We start from the raw sequence: 22,522 nt of genomic DNA, 5'->3' as shown, positions 1-22,522 counted from the left end.
AACTGGATTCCGGGCCGGAATGGGCACCCTTACCAATATTTCTGCTGTGACATTACTAGCCAATCAAGCCTACGCAAAATCTCGAACCTTGTACGCATGCTTTATCAACCTTAAAGCAGCGTTCGACAAGGTTCCGAGAAAGAAGTTGTGGGCCAAAATGCAAACCTGGGGGGCACCACCCAAACTTTTGGAGGCAATAATCAATCTTTACTCAAACACGTGGGTGCAGATAAGGAAAGGAGATGGCCGCACCATAACAAACAAGATCCCAACATCAAACAGTCTAAAACAGGGGTGTGTGTTGGCCCCCTGTTTATTCAACATCTACACAGCCGATCTTGAGAAGTACCTCCAACAATGCAAATTGACCCACCAAAATTAGGCAAAACACCGATCAGGAGCCTTCAATACGCAGATGATATTGTGCTCCTAGCACAAACACCAATAGGCCTGCAGCGTTCAATGACACAACTAGGATCTTATATCACTTCTGCTCAATTAATAATAAACCTTAAGAAAACAAAGGTATTATGCTTTAGCAGTCATCACAAAATAGGGTCAAAAGGAAAATTCACCTGGAAACTGGAGGAAAAACCAATATCCCAGGTGGACTCATACAAATACCTAGGGTTCCAACTTGACCACTCACTTAAATATAAGCAACATTTGGACCAAGGGAATACTAAAGCAAAACAACTCCTGTATGCTTTCAAAATTTTACAGAAGAAAGCTAAAAGGTTGCCCAACTGGCCAGTTGCTTAAGATAATCGCAGCCAAATGTTTACCCTCAATATCATATGGGTCGGAAATTATGAATACCAAAGATGCAGCCGCCTTAAATCTAGCCCGTAGACAGACTACAGGGGCTGTCCAACTACCCTGAACCAGGGACAGTAAGTTATTACACCTAACAAAAGGTTCAGGTGAAAACAAAATCACAATTAACATTTATACACTAAACATTAGAGTTACACACAGAATGAAAAAGAAAAGGAAGAAGAAGCCTATATACAAACACATTAAGAAATTTTCAAAAACCATTATAATTTATTATATACATATTCGTCATAAAAAAGTTCAAAAGGGACAATAACGCTCAAAGAGAAGTTGGCAAAACAAAAACATACACATCACATGCCAAACTAGTGGCTAACAGACAAACATTATTGTTACAAAAACAATTACAGCCACAAAATGCGTCGACGGCGTTTCAACCGCATGGAAACTACGCGGTCATCTTCAGGACAAGAATTATGAGCGTACAGTTTCGGTGTAATAAAAACATAAAAATGAATTACATATAAGGGGTAGGCTTCTTCAAAGGAAAATACTAGAAAGAAGAATTCAGTGAGGATCATAAGTCAAGAAAACAGGGGGACCAACACCACACCACTTGTGATATCATCAACCACACAACTAGACCAATATAGAAAATGACCTTATTAGACAGCCAGCCAATCGTAATGGAATTTGCGAGTGGATGAGATTTCAACCCTGAAATTAAACAGGTATCCATTTAGTGCCCATCCAATAGGCCAAAGATTTCACCATAGTTGCTGAGAAAATCAATAATACACTTACTATAAAAGTTGCAAGTTTGGAGCACTCCAATGACTGAAAACCCAAATTTTCAATATTGTATCTACAAAGCTCAATTGACCGGAACTTTAATTATGCCTGTCAGTCTGCTCACTTAATCAGCTGAAAAGGAAAAGAATATAATGACAACTATTACTGCATTATACTCAGATGTAACTGCAAACAACGACTCACATTAGATGAACAAGCCTTCACTTGCAACTAATCATTGATTCAGTTTCTTTCTAGATTATGTACATCTATTGCCGTAGAGGCATAGCACTCACTCATCGGTGTAGACGGTGCCAGTGCCATAGACAAGTGTCCTACTACATCGCATTCCATAGCTAAAGGTGTAAAATACACCGAGCGGATGCCCGTGATGTGTTTACGTCGGTTACTTAGTCAGGGAAAGGTTACATGAATAACAAGAATACCCCACACGGGTGCCCTCAGCGTATAAAGGACCTATGGGCAGTCTAGATATAAGGTGTGCCGATTGCTGGATCAAAAGAGCACGTATATCTTACACATCCTCAATGAGGTGGAAGCCCTACGTTAGCTGTTTCAAACCACATGTATGCGCCCTAGTCGCCTGTTAGTTAATATGACCCACGAGCGTAATGCGGGTTCTGGCACGACTCGTGAACCGCCACATAGCTCAACCTTTTAGAAATAATCGCCGTATCAACTTAGTTAGTTAATGTGACCCACAAGCGTAATGCGAGTTCTAGCACGACTCATGAACCGCCACATAACTCAAACTTTTCGAAATAATCGCCGTATCAACTTACCAGTCTAGCCCGATCGAGTTTTTTCAAGCGCCTGTTTTTAATTCCTCTGCACATTTCTCAGGCACAAGTTCGATTGGAATACGGGCTGAAAAATCAGAAACCTGCCAGACAAGGGGCGATGGTAAAATATTATTGGCGGATGAGGCAAGCGGAAGACGACACTTTAGCCCACTGCTGTTGGGAAGAAATCGAAAATCAGGCGAGGCAAAACAACTCCATTGTAGCAGTCCTAAAAGAATCACTCGCTGATTTACATCTTGAAGAGGCATGGCATACAACAACGTCATACTCCGGGTTCAAAAATATGGTGAACAGCGCAATAAAGCGAACTTTGCTACTAACTGATAAAACTGCCTTTGCTAACAAAAACCATGCATGGGCAGTGATTCATTCATACCAGTTTCTGAAAACCCCAACCGTACTTGTCCGAAAACACTTCTCGCATCTCAAAAAGCACTATTTGACGCTGTTGCGGTTGGGTTAATTCCCCACAAAGGATTTAACCCCGAAATGGAAGTCTACATGGCCTACTAAAGAATGTCGCCTGTGTGAACAAGGAGAAGAGTCGTTTATCACACCTTTTATGCATCTGCCCCGTGCTATTGGAAACTCGAAAAACAGTTCTTCGGGAGATTTTTAGGAAGCACCAATTGAGATCGTGCAGAGCTGCAGTGATACAATGCCTTGGTGGACTCTCAATTCAGCTGTCATGTCGAGCCATCACCTTTTGGAAAATAGCAGCCAAAGAACTGGATAAAAAAGACAACAGTCCACACGGCAAAGGCATATGACTGACTGGTCACTCCCTTTCTGCACAGGTATCCAATACTGCTCTTTTCATATCGAACCGCAATGAACTTCTTACAATGTTATCGTTTTAACTGTTGCAGCAACCAAAGCTTACGAAAGGACAATGGTTTTACTTGTCTACATTTCATAGATTTTAACCTTAGTTAATTATTATGTAATATGTGTTTTTCTCATGCTTTTATGATTTTTAACGAAATCAAATAAAAGTAATACTTACTACTGCTTTTTCTATATCCATCACCCCTACTGCTTATGATCAGACGTACTCTGGTCAGGAACAAATCATGATTGATCAAGATGTCACAACAATATCGAACATACTACATTATTAGACATTTCTAGACTAACAGAAATGAATGTCAACGTTTTAGTAACCATATTTTTAAAAACAGTCCAATTTGTTAATGTGCGTTCTTTTTGCAGACTAATTTAATTGTTGAATACAAATGTTAAAATGTTTTCTACGCATAATTGGGAGGTAGGTTAGTTTACAGATTCACATTTTTGACCAGCAAGATACCTTTTTAAAAACATAAATAATTTGCATTCCAAACCGGGTCAAGAAAATGAATATATCACTTAGATTGCATTTTAGATGCCATAAATGAGCAGATGATCAATCACTTAGTGCTTGAGTCACAAAGCCATTCATATGAGTAAGTTCCACCTATATATGCAAATGGCTGGGATTCCAAATTCAAATATTTCATAGAAGGTAACCTTGCATTCAGAATCACTTTTAATACATGAGAAATATTATTCCACAAGGTTCACTAATCAACTCCCAGCTAACCAAACATCTAGAGGACAACATGTTACTGGACTCTACCCAATCGGGCTTTAGAGCTTGCCACAGCACCGAGACTGCTCTCCTGGAGGTTGTAGATAACATCCGGCTGTCCCTTGACGCCAAGCAATCGGCCATCCTAATTTTACTTGACCTGTCGGCGGCCTTCGACACCATCTCTCATAGCGTCCTACTAAAGCGGCTAACTGAGATTGGTGTCGAGGGTCAAGCACACAGATGGATTCAGAGCTATCTGACAGGTAGGCGATCAAAGGTGAAATTAGGCCCTTTCTCCTCATCTTACGTGGACAATGACAGAGGTGTCCTACAGGGCTCGATTTTGAGCCCTACTTTATTTAATATATACCTATCACCTCTAGCTAAGGTGATCAAAGCTCATGGCTTTGAGACGGTATCTTACGCCGACGATACCCAGATCCTGATAACCCTAGGACCAAACCACTCAGATGTCAAAGGGAGATTCCAACAGTGCATGATCTCCACCCAAGAATGGATGACGACCAACCACTTAATGCTAAATGCCGCAAAAACGGAGATTCTGCTATTTGGCAAGGCCAATAAAATCTGGTCGGAAGAATGGTGGCCATCATCCCTAGGCCCTTGCCCAGCTCCAAAAAATTCTGTTTGGAACCTGGGTATCATCATCGATGATAAGCTGACCCTGTCCCAACACATAAATAAAGTGGTTCATACCTGCATTGGGCAAATGAGAAACCTAAGAAAAATCTTTAAGTGGATTCCACTTGCTTCCCGGAAACCCCTCATCCAGGGCCTTATAATCAGTCGCCTTGATTATGGGAATGCACTATTGGCTGATGTGAACGAAGGTCTCCTAACTAAACTTCAGACCGTGCAAAACTCCGCTGCAAGGCTGATTCTCGACCTCCCTCCCCGTACCCCTTCAGCTCCGTGCCTAAGGACTCTTCATTGGCTCCCAATTAGAAAGCGCATCAAATTTAAGATCTGCTGCCTAGTGCACAAGTCCATTAATGGACAGGGGCCAAATTACCTGCAAAGAAAGCTCCAGGGCTACTGCCGGGGAAGGGTTCTACGTTCATCAAATCAACACCTTCTAAAAGTCCCAAAGGTCAGGACTGTCAGAAATGGGGACAGAAGCTTCTCCAAAATAGGCCCCATCACCTGGAACTCCTTACCATTATCCATTAGAACTGATCCAAACCACAAAACTTTCCGCAAGAATTTAAAAACCTGGCTATTTTAATCAGTCCACTGCCCCCTGTCTCTCCAAACTCAGACTCAGCAAGCGCTCTGAGACCGAACGGTGACATATGCGCTATACAAAAATAAACACAAAAAAATAATAAACAAGGTTGTAATATACCCAGGAGTAAAGTGCACATAAAGGGTTGGGAATTAACATTTCATGGTATGTCTGGTCTTGTAAGTTTGCGAACACTCACAAACACGAGTTTGTGGGTATTCACAATATCTGGGTGAGCCCTTGCCACCTATGAAATGGTGACAGATTTACTATTCTCAAGGGCAGGAGTACATCCCTTTCCAGGGAGGGAAGGAAAATAGAATACCCGCACTCATAGTAGAGGTGCATGGTAAGGAATTTCTCCACAGGGGAAAATATTTTAGCCAAATGTGCCATTGCACTAAGTTGTCGGCTTTCCTTAGTGCAATACTGTACACTGCATACAATTCCACAATTGGAAAGTAACGAGACTAGCACCCAAAAAAAGAGATTCCCAAAACTTTTCCCAGATTTCCAGACAGTGTGAGAGATTCATAGAAGAAAGCCGTACAACGAACCTGTGCTGTCCCACCATCTACAAGACAGCATCTTGCAAGAAGCATTCACACAATCTTGGGAGATGACTTCCAAAATCTGGCAATAGAAGTGTTGTAAATAGACTGAATATAGCAATTGGCAGCATGGTGGGAAAAGGATGAAAGGCGGATTATAGTTCCAGAGTGACATTATATATTGCCTTTGTTATGTGTAGAATATGGGCTTAGCATTCTATGTTTAAGGAAAAGACTACATTGAAAAGTTATGACTTATATTTAATATATATATATGTGTGTGTGTGTGTGTGTGTAGATATGTATATATATATGTATGTATATGCACAAGAGCACTTTACTTAGAAACGCCATAGAGAAAGACACTAACAATGTGAATGAGAAAACACACTACAAGATGGCCGCCATTATGGTGGCACCAAGAAAGTATACCGTTTTTTATGTTGTTGGAGAGTAGTGTGAATGGGTCTTTAAAATGGCGTTAGTACAAACACGCAAATTGACACTGACGAAGCTTGTTCTAAGCGAAACGCGTCTGTTAAGGGTGTAGGGGTCGCAATAAACATCTAAAAATCGGAGACCTGTGTGCTAGCCTGTTTTTCAGCCCTACTGGAGTGAAAGGACACGATGGACTCGGCATGAAGTAAGGTATGAGCTACAAACCCATTGGAGGGTCCAAAAACATTAAGAAAACAAGAGACTACATTGACCACAACACTAAGCGAGGGAGCGAAACGCCCACTGAACAATCTACGAATAAAATGAAGTGATGTAGTCTCTGGCCATACCTGATTCGAATGGCAGTAGCGTGAACCCTTTGATAAAGCTCAGGAAGAATGAGCGAAACATGTTAGGAGGACGGGGCTGCCCTTGAATAAATTGATGCAGGCTCCACCGAGGTGTGCGGCTACTTACTTTCCTGTTGTGGGAAGGTGTTGGGGAGAATGTTGAACGGCGTGGTTCAGCCGTATGCGACGCACCGCCACAAGAGCGCCGTGGCCTGACCGAAATGGAACCATTGTTTTTTGACTGCGCGAGCAACAGGTCAGGCGGGTGCCGCCGGAGACTACCTCTGGTATTGGTTCCCAGACAATTTTGAAAATGAATTGTCAAGGACACGATGGACTCGGCATGAAGTAAGGTATGAGCTACAAACCCATTGGAGGGTCCAAAAACATTAAGAAAACAAGAGACTACATTGACCACAACACTAAGCGAGGGAGCGAAACGCCCACTGAACAATCTACGAATAAAATGAAGTGATGTAGTCTCTGGCCATACCTGATTCGAATGGCAGTAGCGTGAACCCTTTGATAAAGCTCAGGAAGAACGAGCGAAACATGTTAGGAGGACGGGGCTGCCCTTGAATAAATTGATGCAGGCTCCACCGAGGTGTGCGGCTACTTACTTTCCTGTTGTGGGAAGGTGTTGGGGAGAATGTTGAACGGCGTGGTTCAGCCGTATGCGACGCACCGCCACAAGAGCGCCGTGGCCTGACCGAAATGGAACCATTGTTTTTTGACTGCGCGAGCAACAGGTCAGGCGGGTGCCGCCGGAGACTACCTCTGGTATTGGTTCCCAGACAATTTTGAAAATGAATTGTCAAGGACACGATGGACTCGGCATGAAGTAAGGTATGAGCTACAAACCCATTGGAGGGTCCAAAAACATTAAGAAAACAAGAGACTACATTGACCACAACACTAAGCGAGGGAGCGAAACGCCCACTGAACAATCTACGAATAAAATGAAGTGATGTAGTCTCTGGCCATACCTGATTCGAATGGCAGTAGCGTGAACCCTTTGATAAAGCTCAGGAAGAACGAGCGAAACATGTTAGGGGGGCTGCCCTTGAATAAATTGATGCAGGCTCCACCGAGGTGTGCGGCTACTTACTTTCCTGTTGTGGGAAGGTGTTGGGGAGAATGTTGAACGGCGTGGTTCAGCCGTATGCGACGCACCGCCACAAGAGCGCCGTGGCCTGACCGAAATGGAACCATTGTTTTTTGACTGCGCGAGCAACAGGTCAGGCGGGTGCCGCCGGAGACTACCTCTGGTATTGGTTCCCAGACAATTTTGAAAATGAATTGTCAAGGACACGATGGACTCGGTATGAAGTAAGGTATGAGCTACAAACCCATTGGAGGGTCCAAAAACATTAAGAAAACAAGAGACTACATTGACCACAACACTAAGCGAGGGAGCGAAACACCCACTGAACAATCTACGAATAAAATGAAGTGATGTAGTCTCTGGCCATACCTGATTCGAATGGCAGTAGCGTGAACCCTTTGATAAAGCTCAGGAAGAACGAGCGAAACATGTTAGGAGGACGGGGCTGCCCTTGAATAAATTGATGCAGGCTCCACCGAGGTGTGCGGCTACTTACTTTCCTGTTGTGGGAAGGTGTTGGGGAGAATATATATATATATATATATATATATATATATATATATATATATATATATATATATATATATATATATATATATATATATATATATATATATATATATATATATATATATATATATATATAACCTACTGGCGGTCGCCAGTAGGTGGTTATATTTAGAACCTACTTTCCATAGGAAAAGCATTTTTTGATTTGCTAATAACTTTGTAGTCGTTTGACGTCGAATGTTTGCGAAATTCTCCCAAAAAGTAAGTCTATCCTGGTCAGCTCCTATCTTGAAAGGTTGGGGGTGATTCGTAAAGCGGGGGCTGAGAAAAAAGGGGGGTCCCAAAACGCGTTTTCCCCATGTTAATTTCCGTAGGAAATTCTGCGACGAGCTACAGCTCGAATTGCTGAATCGAATTACTCTAAATTTGGCAAAAAGGTAGAGCTTGGTTCAGAAAGCGACCTAATTGTAAATGGTGTAAATCCGTTCAGTAGTTCTTGAGAAATTAAAAAAATAGGACTCAAATAATCAATTTCCCATAGGAAACTTTGGGCAAGGCTACAGCCGACACTACTGAACGAATTACCGCAAATTTGGAAAAAAGTTGGTGCTTGGATCAGGAAGCGACCTTTTTATAAAAGGGGTAAATCCGTTTGGTAGTTGCTGGGAGAAACAAAAGTTTCGATATCTGGGCGGAGCCTAACTCCTGGGCACGAGCTTAACTCTGATTGGCTGCCAACACTCCAAAGTAGGAAGTGTTGGCAGCCATCTTGTAACTTGGTAGAAGCGAGTCACCAGGAAACAGAGGTATAAAACAAGAGAAAGGGGCAGGGTAGAAGCATCCTGACCCCCTAGGCCTGCTCAGGGGGTCCCAGAAGGACCCCCAGGGCCAAAAAAAGCATTAAAAAAATGTTGGTGCAATTCGCGGTGGGGTCGCAGGTTCCCGAGTTTTATTTTAATGGGGCCCCTGGGTGGGCTAGGTTCCAGGGGCATTTCTTAAAAATTAATAGCGAGGGATCACTGGGGCTTCGGGGGCCTGCGGGAGCCCCCGCAGCCCCGCAGCTTCACGCATATTGGGAGGGGGTTGCGCGGCCCCCCTCCTGGAGCCCTCCATGTGCTTATAACTTTGGCGTTGCTTGACGAATCTTTATAAAATTTTCCCAAAAGTGTCTCTTTTTTGATCAGCTCTTATCTTGAAAGTTTGGGGGTGATTGGTCGAGGGGGGGGGGGCTGAGAAAAAGGGGAGTCCCAAAACGTGTTTTCCCAATGCATTTTCCGTAGGAAACTTTAGACAAGGCTACAGGTCAAATTGATGAACGGAATTACACCAAATTTGGCAGGGAGAAATGTCTTGGTCCAGAAAGCACGCTTTTGTTTAAATGGTGTAAATCCATTCAGTAGATTTTGAGAAATAGCAAATGTGACAAATATAGATATTTGGGAATTCTGACATGTGATTTGCTGAGGGGTTATGAGCACGAGCTTGCGGCTGATTGGCTGTGAATGGTTGAAACTAGGAAGTGTTGCCAGCCATTTTGTGATTCAGTCCGTCAGCTCTCATCTCTCTGTCTACAAGCCATCGGGTTCGTAGTTCTACCTCTGCGAGGCAACAATGAAAATATACTGCAGCTCTGTCTGTGCGAGATACCCCTTTCACGGTTCCTCTCCCCACATCACCGGCCCGTGGCTCGCTACCCACATCACAGGAAACCAGGACCGCGGTATGTTGTGGTGTACCAAAAACACGCCTCAGTGCACAGAAACTCCTATCCGGCTAGCTATAATATGTCATTTGTTCTCCGTACTACAGCGGAGCTACTAATAATTAGATATCCTAGAACAATGCAACTCAGGTCCTCTCAGAATTCGTGGGAACAAAACACTCTTTTGCTTAGACACTCATACCTGTTCACAATGTGAGTAACCAGAGACTTGGTATAGTTTAAAATGTTTATTTCAACTAACGAGTGCTGTAATGTAGTACACGTGCTAAGGTAAGCAAAGATATGCATGTAAACAATACAAACAGCATAGTTACAATTGCATAAAGTATGAATGGGGGAAACATATTATAATGTCAGTGGATTAAGCCAAGTAGCGTTTACCACCCTCTCCATGCTACAAGCTATTTTTATTATATCAGCGGAAGACCTCTGGCTCATTCGTTCTCTGTACTATAGGGGAGCTACCAATGATTAGATATCCTAGAACAATGCCACTCAGGTCCTCTCAGGATTCGTGGGAACAAGACACTCTTTCGCTTAGACACTCATACCTGTTCACAATGTGAGTAACTAGAGACTTTGTATAGTTTAAAATGTTTAGTTGAACCAACAAGCTCTGTAATATAGTACACGTGCTGAGGTGAGGAAAGAAATGCATGTAATCAATACAATTAGCATAGTTACAATTGCAGAAAGTACGAATGGGGAAAGTATATTATAATGTCAGTGGTTTAAGCCATATAGTGGTTACCACCCTCCCCATGCTACAAGCTATGTTTATTATATCAGTGGAAGACTTCTGCGCTTGGACAGCAGAACCCCCTACCTCAAATCTTGTATGATAGGATTTACATCCCTGGACAAGCACAGCTCTTGCTCGGGAAAGATTGTTCTCCAAGTGTGTGTAATTTGCATCCTGTGCAATATTAAAAGCACTCGAAATTTCAGAAGCAGAGGTCTGTTCCATGTTATGTTTATATGTGTGTGGGACGGGCCAAAGCTGAATAACCAGCAATGTTGTTTTCTGCTCTTGAACACGGCGTACAGATGAGAACTCAGTGCACAGCAGAAAAAGTGAAAGGCAGACAGTTCCCATGCGAAGCAGCGAAAACAGATGTGTTTACAAGAACCAATGCATTTAGAGTCGTGTGGATAAAGCAGCTAAAATGGCTGTGATGCAAGGTACACACTCAAGCTAACTTAGCAACGTTCGCTGGCACCTCGTAACCCCCTTGACAGCTTCCCCTTTGGGCGGTCCAAAGCTCAGTGAGCAAAGTAGAACACAGAGTCCAAAAAGTCTGAGCCAAGAAGAACAGATATCCAATATAGGAAAATTAAGTAGGCGAAGAATGTCAACAGTGTTGAAAAGAGAAAAATGTTATTATACCATGGTGAGAGAATTATTTTTTTTTTAAAACCCATGTGGCACAGCCAAATTACTCCATCAGTGTGTAAGAGCAGTAAGTTGCAACAACTTCCAACTGGAAATCATTATTATCTTCTGAAAAAGTAGACGCCATCCAATTCAGCAATTCGAAGGAGCAAATGTGCTCATTGATTATCGGTGCTTCCAGCACCATAGCAGGGCAACGTGCGTGGTACTCGATGTAACTCCGTTGCAGGAAATCATGTGCAGCCATCTACATCCCACTGAGCTAGCAGCTCCATCTCTGTGAGCTTGTCGCTGTGTCTCTGCTAGCCGGACCGTCGACCCGTTGGTCTCCCTCTGCAAGTCAGACCACAGCTGTCCCACTGCGAGCCGGTACGCTGCTGTGCCTTTGCAAGCTGACGGCCCGTAGCTCTCCCTCTGCGAGCCGATATATATATTCACTGAAAAAAACATAGGTTTTACAGACATTATAGTTAGAAATTAGCATTTAAAAAACCTTTGAAATTCACTGAAAAACATAGGTTTCAGGAACGTTATAGTTAGAAATTAGCATTTAAAAAACCTTAAAAAATCACTGAAAAACCCATAGGTTTCAGGGACGTTATAGTTAGTTGGACATTTCGCTCATAAAAACCATAGAAATTCCCCTGCGCCCCTGCAATGCACTGCTGATGACGTCACTGTCATCAGTGATGCCATCAGTGAAGTCACTGACCATATCGTGAATGATGTAATATGTGAATCTTTGAAACCTATGTTTTTTTCAGTGAATATATATATACATATGTATATATACATATGCATATATACATATGTATATATGTATTGCCACTAGATAGTATATTACCTAGTGGCGGTTGCCACTGGGTAGTTATAGTTAGGACCACTGTTCCCTAGCAAAATTTATATTTTCGTTTACTGATAACATTGTCACTGGTTGACGAATCTTCACCTCCGATTCTTCCTGGAAAGTTTCGGGGTGATCTGTCAAAAAGGTCCCAAAATGCGTTTTCCCCATGCAGTTTTCCATATAAAAATTAGACACAGCTACAGCAAAAATGGCTGCACTAAATTACAACAAATGTAGCAGAAACCCAGATCTTTGTGTAGAAAGCATGCTGTTTGTGATTTTGTATAATCTATACAGAAGTGTTTGAAAAACTAAGATAAAAATGTCTGCATATTTCATGTCTGCAGACCCAACAGATCTAAAGATTTGATCTGATTGTGTGCCACTGCATCAGCAAGCATGTAGTAGCAGCCATATATATATATATATATACATACATATATATGTATAAATACATACATACATACATATACATATATATACATACATACATATACATGTCCTTGAGTGAACAGGGGGCCCCTGAGTCTCCTCACTGCCACTTTTTTCATGTCAGGCTTACCGTCATGAAAAGGGTAGGTATGAGGAAACTCATAATATGCTTTGCTGTGCTGCAGCGGCAACACCAACATACTGTGGCCTCTGACCACAGTGCCACCACAAGGCATTGCTGATCCCTGGTGGTTGCAGAGATCCGACCACCGTACTCGTAGTACGGCAGTCGGACCACTGGTGCGTCAGTCCGCGGCTGCCACCGCACCTCCACCACAAGTTTGGGAGTCCTTTGGACCACCAAACTTGTAATCGGGCTCATAGCTTGGCATCTGACCTCTTTCTCTGAAGAAAGTAAGACAAGATAAATACAAAACATAAAGATTTCATATCAGCTGTTGACCTACCCGTTGGTCATTGTAGAGTCCTAGCATGAACACGGTCTAGTGTTCAGGAGTGATGTAACCCACTTTACACACACCCACCACAGACGTCATGGTGTCACATGACGCTGCTAATAAAAGGGACCGAGCGCACGTGCTCGAGGCCATTCCCACTACCCCTAACTGGTGTCTGTGTCCACATCATTGCTGCTATCTACCATGCGGGCCTAGGGCCCTTCCCAACACTACACTGGCGACGAGGCCGGTAGTGCAGCCCATGCGTGCCACTACCCACAGCTATTCTACAAGAAAAAGGGGAAGAGAGCTGCCCGCCTAGAGGGCATCCCCTGCAGCAGGGCGCAGCGCGCCGAGAAGCCGGTGGGCACGTCGGAGCCCCGCAGCGACCGGGAGCCCCACAGCAAGCCGACCGGAGCCCCCCGCGTCGACCGCCACCACCGAGTGCCACCAAGCAAGAGTGGACCGCCCAGTGCCGCGTGGCTGAAAACCCCCACCGGAGAGGTGCACGGGCCGGGCGGAGCCCACCCGCCACGACCGCGACAAAGCATCTGGCCCGCCGGCCGAAGGTGAGCCCCAGGGGCGAAGTGCCCACCATGAACTGTGCCAATAAATAAGCAGGACCAGCGGAGCCCACCCGCGGCCTGCCCGAGTCGTCCCCCGCCCCCGCCGCGTGTGTGCTTAGAAGCGGCGGGGCACAGAGACTGAAGACGGCGTGAACAAAAGTGCGGCCGGACCCGCAATCACCGAAAACCACGAGGGGGAGGGAGCGGAGTAGCTAACCGCCTCCCGACCCCCCTCGCAACGTGATCCGGGCCAGCGGAGCCCACCCGCGGCCCGCCGGTGGCTCCCGAACAAAGACACTACAAGCCGTGCCAGCGGAGCCCACACGCGGCCTGCCGGCGGCACCCCCGACAAAGGACACGCACTGCAGAACCAACGGAGCCCACCCGCGGCCTACAACAAGCATGGCAGGTCCCCGCCGCGCAGCGTGTGCAAAGTGAAGCTGCTGCGGCGGGAGACCGGAAAGTGGAGCCTGCAGGGCCGGATCGTTACCGGCGTGTAAATAGGCAGAGCCGGCGGAGCCTACCCGCGGCCTGCCTCAAGCGCCCCCGCCCGAAGGCAAAGTGATAGGAGCGACGCGCTCCCCCCCCCCCTCACCGGAGGGAAGCATCTACACCCCAATGTCCCCACCAGCGGGTGCTCACCCCGCACAGTGACACACCACACTGCCGCAAACATCAGCCCCTCTCCCAAGCCCCCGGAGAGCAGCAGGACAGCTTCGGAACAGAGCCAGTAAGCTCCGAGGGCAATGTCGACTTTTCCCCGCCCCGCGCAGCGTGTGCAATGAGGAGCTGCGGGGGTGGGCTGCGAGCGAAAAGCGGAGCTGAACGCCGCGGGCGCTGACACAAATATGCCCCCACCTGCCAGAAAAATGAAACACCTATAAGCGGCCAGCACTGCTGAAAGCAACCATAACTGTGCCCAGGGACACTGGCTGCCACGCACAAACACTCCTATGTGCCACATCCCTAAATGGAAAGTGCCGGTGCACCCGGCAAGCTTCAGAACATTTTGCATTTCTGCCCCCATAAGTGAAAAGGAAGAGACTCACCGGGAGGACAGTTTGAGACCCAGCAGCAGCCTCAGCCCCCTGTGCACTGGGAGAAACAGTAGAGTGCACATCAGGGAAGACAAGACCCACAAGACAGGCTGCTACCAAATCCAGCAACCACTGCCACCCAGTGGCCAAATGCAAAAGTGTACCTACATCCACAAGAACTAAAACAAGCATTGTACAACGCAAGCCCAATCAGCAGCAGCAAAGGGGCGACAGACTGCGTAACGCCCCGACGAAAGCATCCAACCTCACGCAGCAAGTAAGTGCGCAACAGTGCAAGTGACACCCCCACACACACCAGCAAGGAGTCGGCGGCTGCCACTTCCAACGCGACGTGGGAAGAGGCACCAATGCCTCACTAAGCATCCAAGCACTCACAGGACGTCTGGAGGAAACGACTGCCAAGCACCGGAAGAACGTCCAGGGAAAAGACTGCCGCGATCAAAGGACGGAGAGAGCAGCGATGCCTTGTGGCCACAGGCGCTCACCGCAGCATCAACTACTCCCGCCAACGGTCCAAAGCATCAAGTACCTGACGACAGCCAAAGCAGCAAGTACCCAACGTCATGCAACAGGCGTCCCAGAACCCTGAACAGTAAGTGCGCAAACAACGCGCCACGTGGTGACGCACGGCCACCGCAAGCGAAAGAAGAGCGCAGGCAGCGCCATCGCGCAGAACAATTATCACGCACGACCACACGACGTGGCGCCTCCCAGGAGCCGATCCGCAGAATGATCGCCCATCAAGTGCTGACCCACAACGGGTCCCCAGGAACTGTTGTAGCGCAAAGTCCGACAGGACGACCGAAAGCAACCTGCCAGGCATCGGCAGAAGTGGACCACCAACCGGTCCAGGACGTTCAACCATGAAGAGGTCTACGGACGTGGACCCCCGAACGTCACCAACAAGCATCAAGAAAAGAAGGTTCGCGACACCAACTCTGGCTGCTGAGGAAGAAGGAGAAAGTGTCCCCGACGGGGACAAGACCAGGGGTACACATGCAGAGTGCGCGCACTGCATGGAGGACCCAGGTCAGGAGAGAAGACACAAGATCGGTCCAAGTGATGTCGCGATGCAGGAGGAAGAAAAGAAGAGATCCGAGTGGCACATCTGCCACCGCGAAAAGAAAGAAAAGAAGAGATCTGAGTGGCACGTCTGCCACTGTGAAAAGGAAGAAAGAAAAGAAGAGATCCGAGTGGCACGTCTGCCACTGTGAAAAGGAAGAAAGAGAAGAAGAGATCTGAGTGGCACGTCTGCCACTGTGAAAAGGAAGAAAGAAAAGAAGAGATCCGAGTGGCACGTCTGCCACCGTGAAAAGGAAGGAAGTATATCCATGTGGCCTGTTGCCACAGTTAAGAGTAGAAGGAGAAGTCAGGGCGAAGCAACGTCCCCACAGTGAACCAACTTAGGAAAGAGAGAGGAGTGCAGGAAGACCACTCACACTCCCGAAGAGAAGGGAGGCGACAAGTGCCAGGACAACGGTGCGAGGAACACGAGGCCGGAAGAACACCAGTGGCAAAGAAGACCAGCTGACAGACGATGTTTCCGCACACCCAGGATCTGCGGAGAGGAGCAAGCGAGACCGTTTTTGACATCCACCTTTGGGGTCACACGGGCACTGGACACATGCCAGCCGTGGTGACTCAGGGGCAGAGGCCTCCGGGATGCATGTCCCCGCGACGAGAGACGGTCCTCCGACGCCCATCCGAAAGGTCCGGGGAGGGCGAAGACATCGCAAGCAAAGACAGAAACCAACAGCTACCTCGGGACGAGGCTGCGGAATCTGAGGTGAGGCACATGGTCTGCCCCATACCCCCACTGACGGCGGCGCAGGAGCAACCTGATGTGGCACATCCAGCCCAGCGCAAATCCGAGAAAGAGGACCTCAAGGATATCCCGTGGCAGGGGAACACCGACGAGAGGGGTCATCCTAGTGAGAGGGATGCCTTGCAACGGATCTGCCTTTTGCCAAGTAGGACACAGACTACAAGTGAAGCTAAGGCCAAGACCGGAAATCGTGCATCATTCCCCGGCGAACGACAAGAACTCTAACTGCACCCGTCGCCATGGAAGTGAGCAAAAGAAGGACTGTGAGGACAATCTTGTCGCAGAGTCGTCAATAGACTGGTTCCATCGAGCACCCCCAAACCGGTGCCACTGTGAACTGACGTTCCCCGCGGCAGATTGAACATCATCTGTGATTCCAAGCAGCGGCGGATAAAGGGACTCAGCGGAAGTTGAACACTTTACTGCATCCTGATACAGTTTGTTTTTCCCACAGGTTGATTTCCGTATGTGGGTTTTTGCGATTAAAAAATGGGAGGGATGTAGAGTCCTAGCATGAACACGGTCTAGTGTTCAGGAGTGATGTAACCCACTTTACACACACCCACCACAGACGTCATGGTGTCACATGACGCTGCTAATAAAAGGGACCGAGCGCACGTGCTCGAGGCCATTCCCACTACCCCTAACTGGTGTCTGTGTCCACATCATTGCTGCTATCTACCATGCGGGCCTAGGGCCCTTCCCAACACTACAGTCATGACTCACAGCTTGGGAAACGCATTATAAATAAACATGACAATGATAAAAAACCCTTAACTTGGGTAGCATATGACTTTTTCGAGGTCGAAATTCAGCTTACAGAAGGAGAAAGCGTTGCGAAGACACCTTATAGTTGTAAACATGTAAAAAGATAACACCACAAACCAGTCATATTCATACCCACGTAAGCCATAAGGTCTCCGGGAATATTTATTTATCAAAATTAAATGAAAAATGCATGATAAAACATTTGAAAGTTACATGAATGTATTCAATGATTCTTTCTAAAGACAATCTCTCAATCTGAGATCCTATTGATTGGATAAATGTAATTCTAAAATGGTTGCACAATCCTTTTCTTTTTTATGCTACAGGTAACATAATAAAGAAACTGCCCAGAAAGACTGCTGTCCCCATAAATGACACTGCTATATTTTGCGTGGAGCTGGACAACGACTGCCAACATATGCGCTGGCTTAAAAACGGCCAGGACGTGAAACCCGGCGGGCGCATAAGTATCACGTCATCTGGGAAGCAGCACACCATGATCATTCGGGAGTGCCAATGTGACGATGCTGGGGAGATCGCCTTTGTGGCGGATGAATGCCGAACCTCCACCCAGTTCACTGTGTCTAGTAAGCAGTATTTTTCCATTTTATTTGAATATCTCTTGAGAATGGATAGAGCCCTGTGATATGTGTGTGTTTTGCTGTCACGGTTACCCAAGCAGACCTGGCACAAGTTCCCAAAACATTCCTATTTTGCCCAAGTGTAGAGCTTGCTTCTGTCTTCTCTACCTGCTGCTGCTCTGAATATAGCTAGACTTCACATTCATATTCACAAACAGATAGACATAAAAGATTTGACCTCTTTTGCTGAAGTTATAAATCAGTGTTAATCAACACTCATTAAATGGGGGTGTCAGCCACCAAGTGGCTGCCATTTGGTAATTACGCCTACATTAAAAAAGTTAAGGGCATATTTACACAAGCATTTGCAAAGCAATGGAACTTGCATTAACACCTTCCATGCTCATGACGAGCTGAGCTCGTCATGAGGCACGGTGCTCCGGTTCTCATGACGAGCTCAGCTCGCCATGAGACGTGGAACGCTCACACGCGGAGATAATTCCCCTGCTGTGCTGAGCGTTCCACGGGAACGGGTGCAGCTGTGACGAGCTCAGCTCGTCATGAGCACCGGACTGCCGTACCTCATGACGAGCTGAGCTCGTCATGAGCATGGGGGCACTGTGCGCGCCCCCCCAGCACAGCGGGGGAATTACCCCCCGCAGTGAAGGGGTTAATGGTTAATGAAAGTTTGAGCTATTTGCGTGGCAAAATATAATGGGGCAGATATGCAAACCCCTTGCGCTGCCAGTACAGCCCTTTTTGTGATGCCCTGGCAGCGCATTTTTATGCCCCATATTTACAAGGGCAGGAAAAGCCACCCTGCATGGCTTTTCCTGTCCTTGTAAATACGGCCCCTTTACACGCAGCACTTTGCGTGAAAGGGGTGTTCCATAGGTATTGCTGTGTAGAAAGTGTAGAACCAGACATATTTTCAGATTTACAAGAAATCTTGAATCTGGAAATGCGTCTGAATGCTACGCCTCCACAGGGGAGGCGTAGGGAGGTACAACAAAGTGAAATGTTTCAATTTCTCCTCGTCGTTTTCCCCTTTCTCTGCATGCTGCATTCTGCCGCACACATAGAACGAGGTAATAACCTCTAGTGATTGTTTATGTACAAGAAGTGGTCCCTTCCTGCACATTAACAATCCTTTAAATAAATGACGTTTTGTGTGTGCTAATGCAGCACACATAGAATTTGGAAAACGTCATTTCTGATTGTTTATGTGGAGGAAGGGTTCCCTTCCTGCACATAAACAATCATCCCCGTGATGCAGGCAAGGCATCCTTGCACCATGGTGCAAGGGTGCCTACGTCGGCACATGGCAGCAGTTTGTGTGCCAGCGCTGGAGGAAGCACAGAGGTGCGACATATTGTTGTAAATATGTTGCATACCTGTGCTTCCAAACTAACGCAGCGTGGCGCAGCAAAATGACTTACTTCATCGCGCTGCGTTAGTATATTGTAAATCTGCCCCAATGTTTGTTTGATTACTTTTTCTCTTGTCGAAAAATATCCCAACAGTAACATAAGTAATAAAAGAAATTCAACAAAGTAAGTAAAGGGTGCAGTACCACTGGCTATTACTAGGTGTCTCTGTGGAGTTGTAAAGGGACCTCTATTGCCACAAAAGTTAATGCACTCTTAATTCAATTATAAAGAGAAAGATTGCAGCTGAGCAGATGTTTCCAGTTGTTTTTATTGGAAGTAAGTTTTTTGCTAGCTTACGTTTTGAAAATGCACTATTTTTGTTTATGAGATATGTTGCCAGTAAACAAGAGTTTAAATATATGCTTAGTTGTTCACCTAAAAGAGTGTAAGTACCACACATCCTGCATTAAAGATGTGTACAAATCAAGAATGTCAATTTGCTGGCAGACTGATAGTAATAGATCCAGGACTTTGATTGTTTCCAAAAAAAACAAATTAACCAATTTATATTTGGGGGGAGTAATGTGACCATTTTCAATCTAAAATAAACACCAATACAATGTATTTAATCCAGTTCCAAAAATTGTAAAAATCTGAGTACAGAAGCTGTACCAAACCAAAGCGCATAGGGTTATGGTTCGTCTACAAGCAGGCATGCGCCGTGACTCTCTTTCCAAGGCTGAAAACCTGCCTTCAGGAAATGTGCAGGGCAATTATTCATCTAAAGTCTAATGACAAAGGGAAGGAGTGCAGTTGCTCAACAATGACTCATCTTCTGGGCAATTATTCATAACATGCCTGTATCAAATCGCTTTCTGGACTTGGTGCTTATGTTTCATGGGTTTTGGTATGTTCAAACGTTTGAAAACTTAAGCCCAGCCAATAAACATGATCCTTCCATATTCTCAAACCTTTTGAAGAACACCCATTTGTGACAACAGCAGTATCTACTATGGATGTTGTCTATAGTCCATTTCAGCACAGTTTGTTTGGTGTGATGTTCAGTTAGGACTGGGCCATCACGTCGCAAAGTTCACCCCTGAAGCTTTGTTTCTGCAGCAAACAAACACCCAAAAGATGAAAAGTGACCCTGAATGGTGTGCATCTGTACAGCACGGCTCCACCATTCTGAAACACACACCACCTAGAAAAATATTGTCGAAAGAATTCAGCTCACTAAGGTTTCATTTTGCAAACATCGCAGTTCGCTGAAGTGACTAGATGCGAGGTAAATTAGAGGGAAAGACCCCTCTTTAACCCTGCCCCTTCCCTGGCGATATTTTTTTTCTCTTTCCCGCCCCAGGCGAATTTTTGTGATTGAGGTCTTTTACAGATGGTGATTTTGGAGAAGAAGGTCCTAGCGAGATTAACCTCAAGTTAACAGGAGCAGCTTGTTAAGACTGCAGCTGGGTGGTAGGTTCATCAGCGCTCAGCCAGGGATCTGGGTGTTAACAGCTCATTGGCTGCCTCAGCACGAGGCAAGGCAGACCCTGGAAACTGCTGCTACTGGCTACAGCATCTGCTAAACTCCAGCCATGTCTGCTAAGACTAACAGCGTGCATAATTAAGCTTGTAGTTTCATGCAATAGTTCAGTGTGCAACTCCTCACTGTGTTTGTGACATACGCAATCTGCACTGTGACTTTTGGATCTGACTGCTAAAGAATGTGTAGAATGTGCAAAAGATTAATTTTACCTAGTTTCCGTGTGTGTGCGGATCTCTAATATAGTTTAGAAAAACAAGTTGGACGGACCTGTCTAGCAGAATGTCCGACACTGCAGCGTCCGGCACCGCAGGGGTTTGTTAGAATAACCCTCACACACCAACCTGGTTGGTGTCATGCTTCATCATCGGGTTCCCAGCTGAGTAGCCGAATGCTACTCAGCTGTGCTGCGACACCTGATTACAGTAGAGCTGTTTTTTTGTGAAAGTGTGATGAAGTGGTGTATTAAAAATATCTATGGGACTCTAACTGATCAAAAATTCTTTATTCCCAGTGGCCCAGGATATAATAAAAACAAGTGGATAACTATAAGAGACTTATTTAGTTGGGTCTAAGTTATCTGTTCGGTCGACATGTGTCAGCCCATATAAAAATTGTGTCGGGCTTTCTTCAGGACCTTGCTCACAGTGAATTAAAATGTGGTATGGGTGAGAAATCGGAATGCGGAATCGAGAATAGGTTTCGCGTCGGGTGAGCCCTTTTACACAAGTAGTGAAGCTAAGGGTCTCCCGCCCCCGGGTCCTGATTTACGTTATATTTCCGTAACCAATGTAACATACCGCAGGTGGACGCGAAATACGGTCAGTCCACACGGCATAAGCCAACACACCTTGGCGTGTGTGCTGTTTAAAATGCATATACATGTGGCGTAATTACCTTTTGCCACTCACTTTCACTTTTCTCACCCACACCACATTTTAATTCACTGTGAGCAAGGTCCTGAAGAAAGCCCAACACAACGCATGGCAGTTGTCAGGCAGATGTTCTCCAACGTTGGTTTGTTATTCATAAGGTTTTCCTCAGGAAAGAATTGGGTAAACTTATATCTGTATATCAAAACAGAGTGTTGAATTAGCACTTTGGACCCACTTTACAAAGCAATTTGCATGACTAGCTTCAATTTGGATGTGCAAAATATGTACTTCACTAGTCTAAATGCTAATCTTTGATGCACAGAATCAGGATTGGCTGAATCTTACATTGTAAGGTGCACTTTCGAATACATCTGTTCCCCCAACATAATGAAATTGCCATATTCACAAGTTTGGTGCTGGGTATGGGATTCTGGTTGTTCCGGGGCAGAGTAACCTGAAACAATTGGGAATTAATTGGCAGTCCCCTTGCATAATGTTTCCCATCAAAGGCATGCAAATATGCTCCTGTCAGAGGCAGGAATAAATGTATTTCCCAGGGTGCGGTCCGGAGGGAACTGGGGATCTCTAGAAATAAAAGATTTTCTCTAGAGAGCCAAAACGTACATGCACAGTAGCACATGTCACATTTACATACACATTTTTCCACCTAGTGGAAATTCTGCTTGAGTCAAAAAGCAACTCTAAATATGCTGTAGATTTCCTGGAATATTCCTCTTCTGGGATCCGATTTGAGTGTCTGGAAGTTTGGAAGTGTCCTCCAGATGTAAGTGGAATCCTTCAGGTGCAAAGTACTGACTACTGTCAGGGTTATGTGAAACCACTCAGTGGTACGTCGGTGAGAAAATTCTGTAGTAAGATAGGTTACTATCACCCAATGTAATGGTACTCATTTCATC

General features: G+C 45.7%; 1 protein-coding gene across 1 annotated transcript in view; it reads left to right on the top strand.

Annotated features, from left to right (window-relative positions):
- The window catches only part of OBSCN (obscurin, cytoskeletal calmodulin and titin-interacting RhoGEF), a 2,124,484-nt gene that overhangs the window by 98,453 nt on the left and 2,003,509 nt on the right, over window positions 1-22,522 (top strand). The window contains exon 4 of the mRNA XM_078665296.1: window positions 17,563-17,823. Coding sequence (XP_078521422.1) covers window positions 17,563-17,823 — 261 coding nt within the window. The remainder of the gene's footprint in view (window positions 1-17,562; window positions 17,824-22,522) is intronic.

The sequence above is a fragment of the Lissotriton helveticus genome, chromosome 10 (assembly GCF_964261635.1).
Source record: "Lissotriton helveticus chromosome 10, aLisHel1.1, whole genome shotgun sequence".
NCBI classification, from domain to species: domain Eukaryota; kingdom Metazoa; phylum Chordata; class Amphibia; order Caudata; family Salamandridae; genus Lissotriton; species Lissotriton helveticus.
The sequence above is the reverse complement of the archived record's forward strand: the minus strand, read 5'-3'. Positions and strand labels throughout refer to the sequence as shown.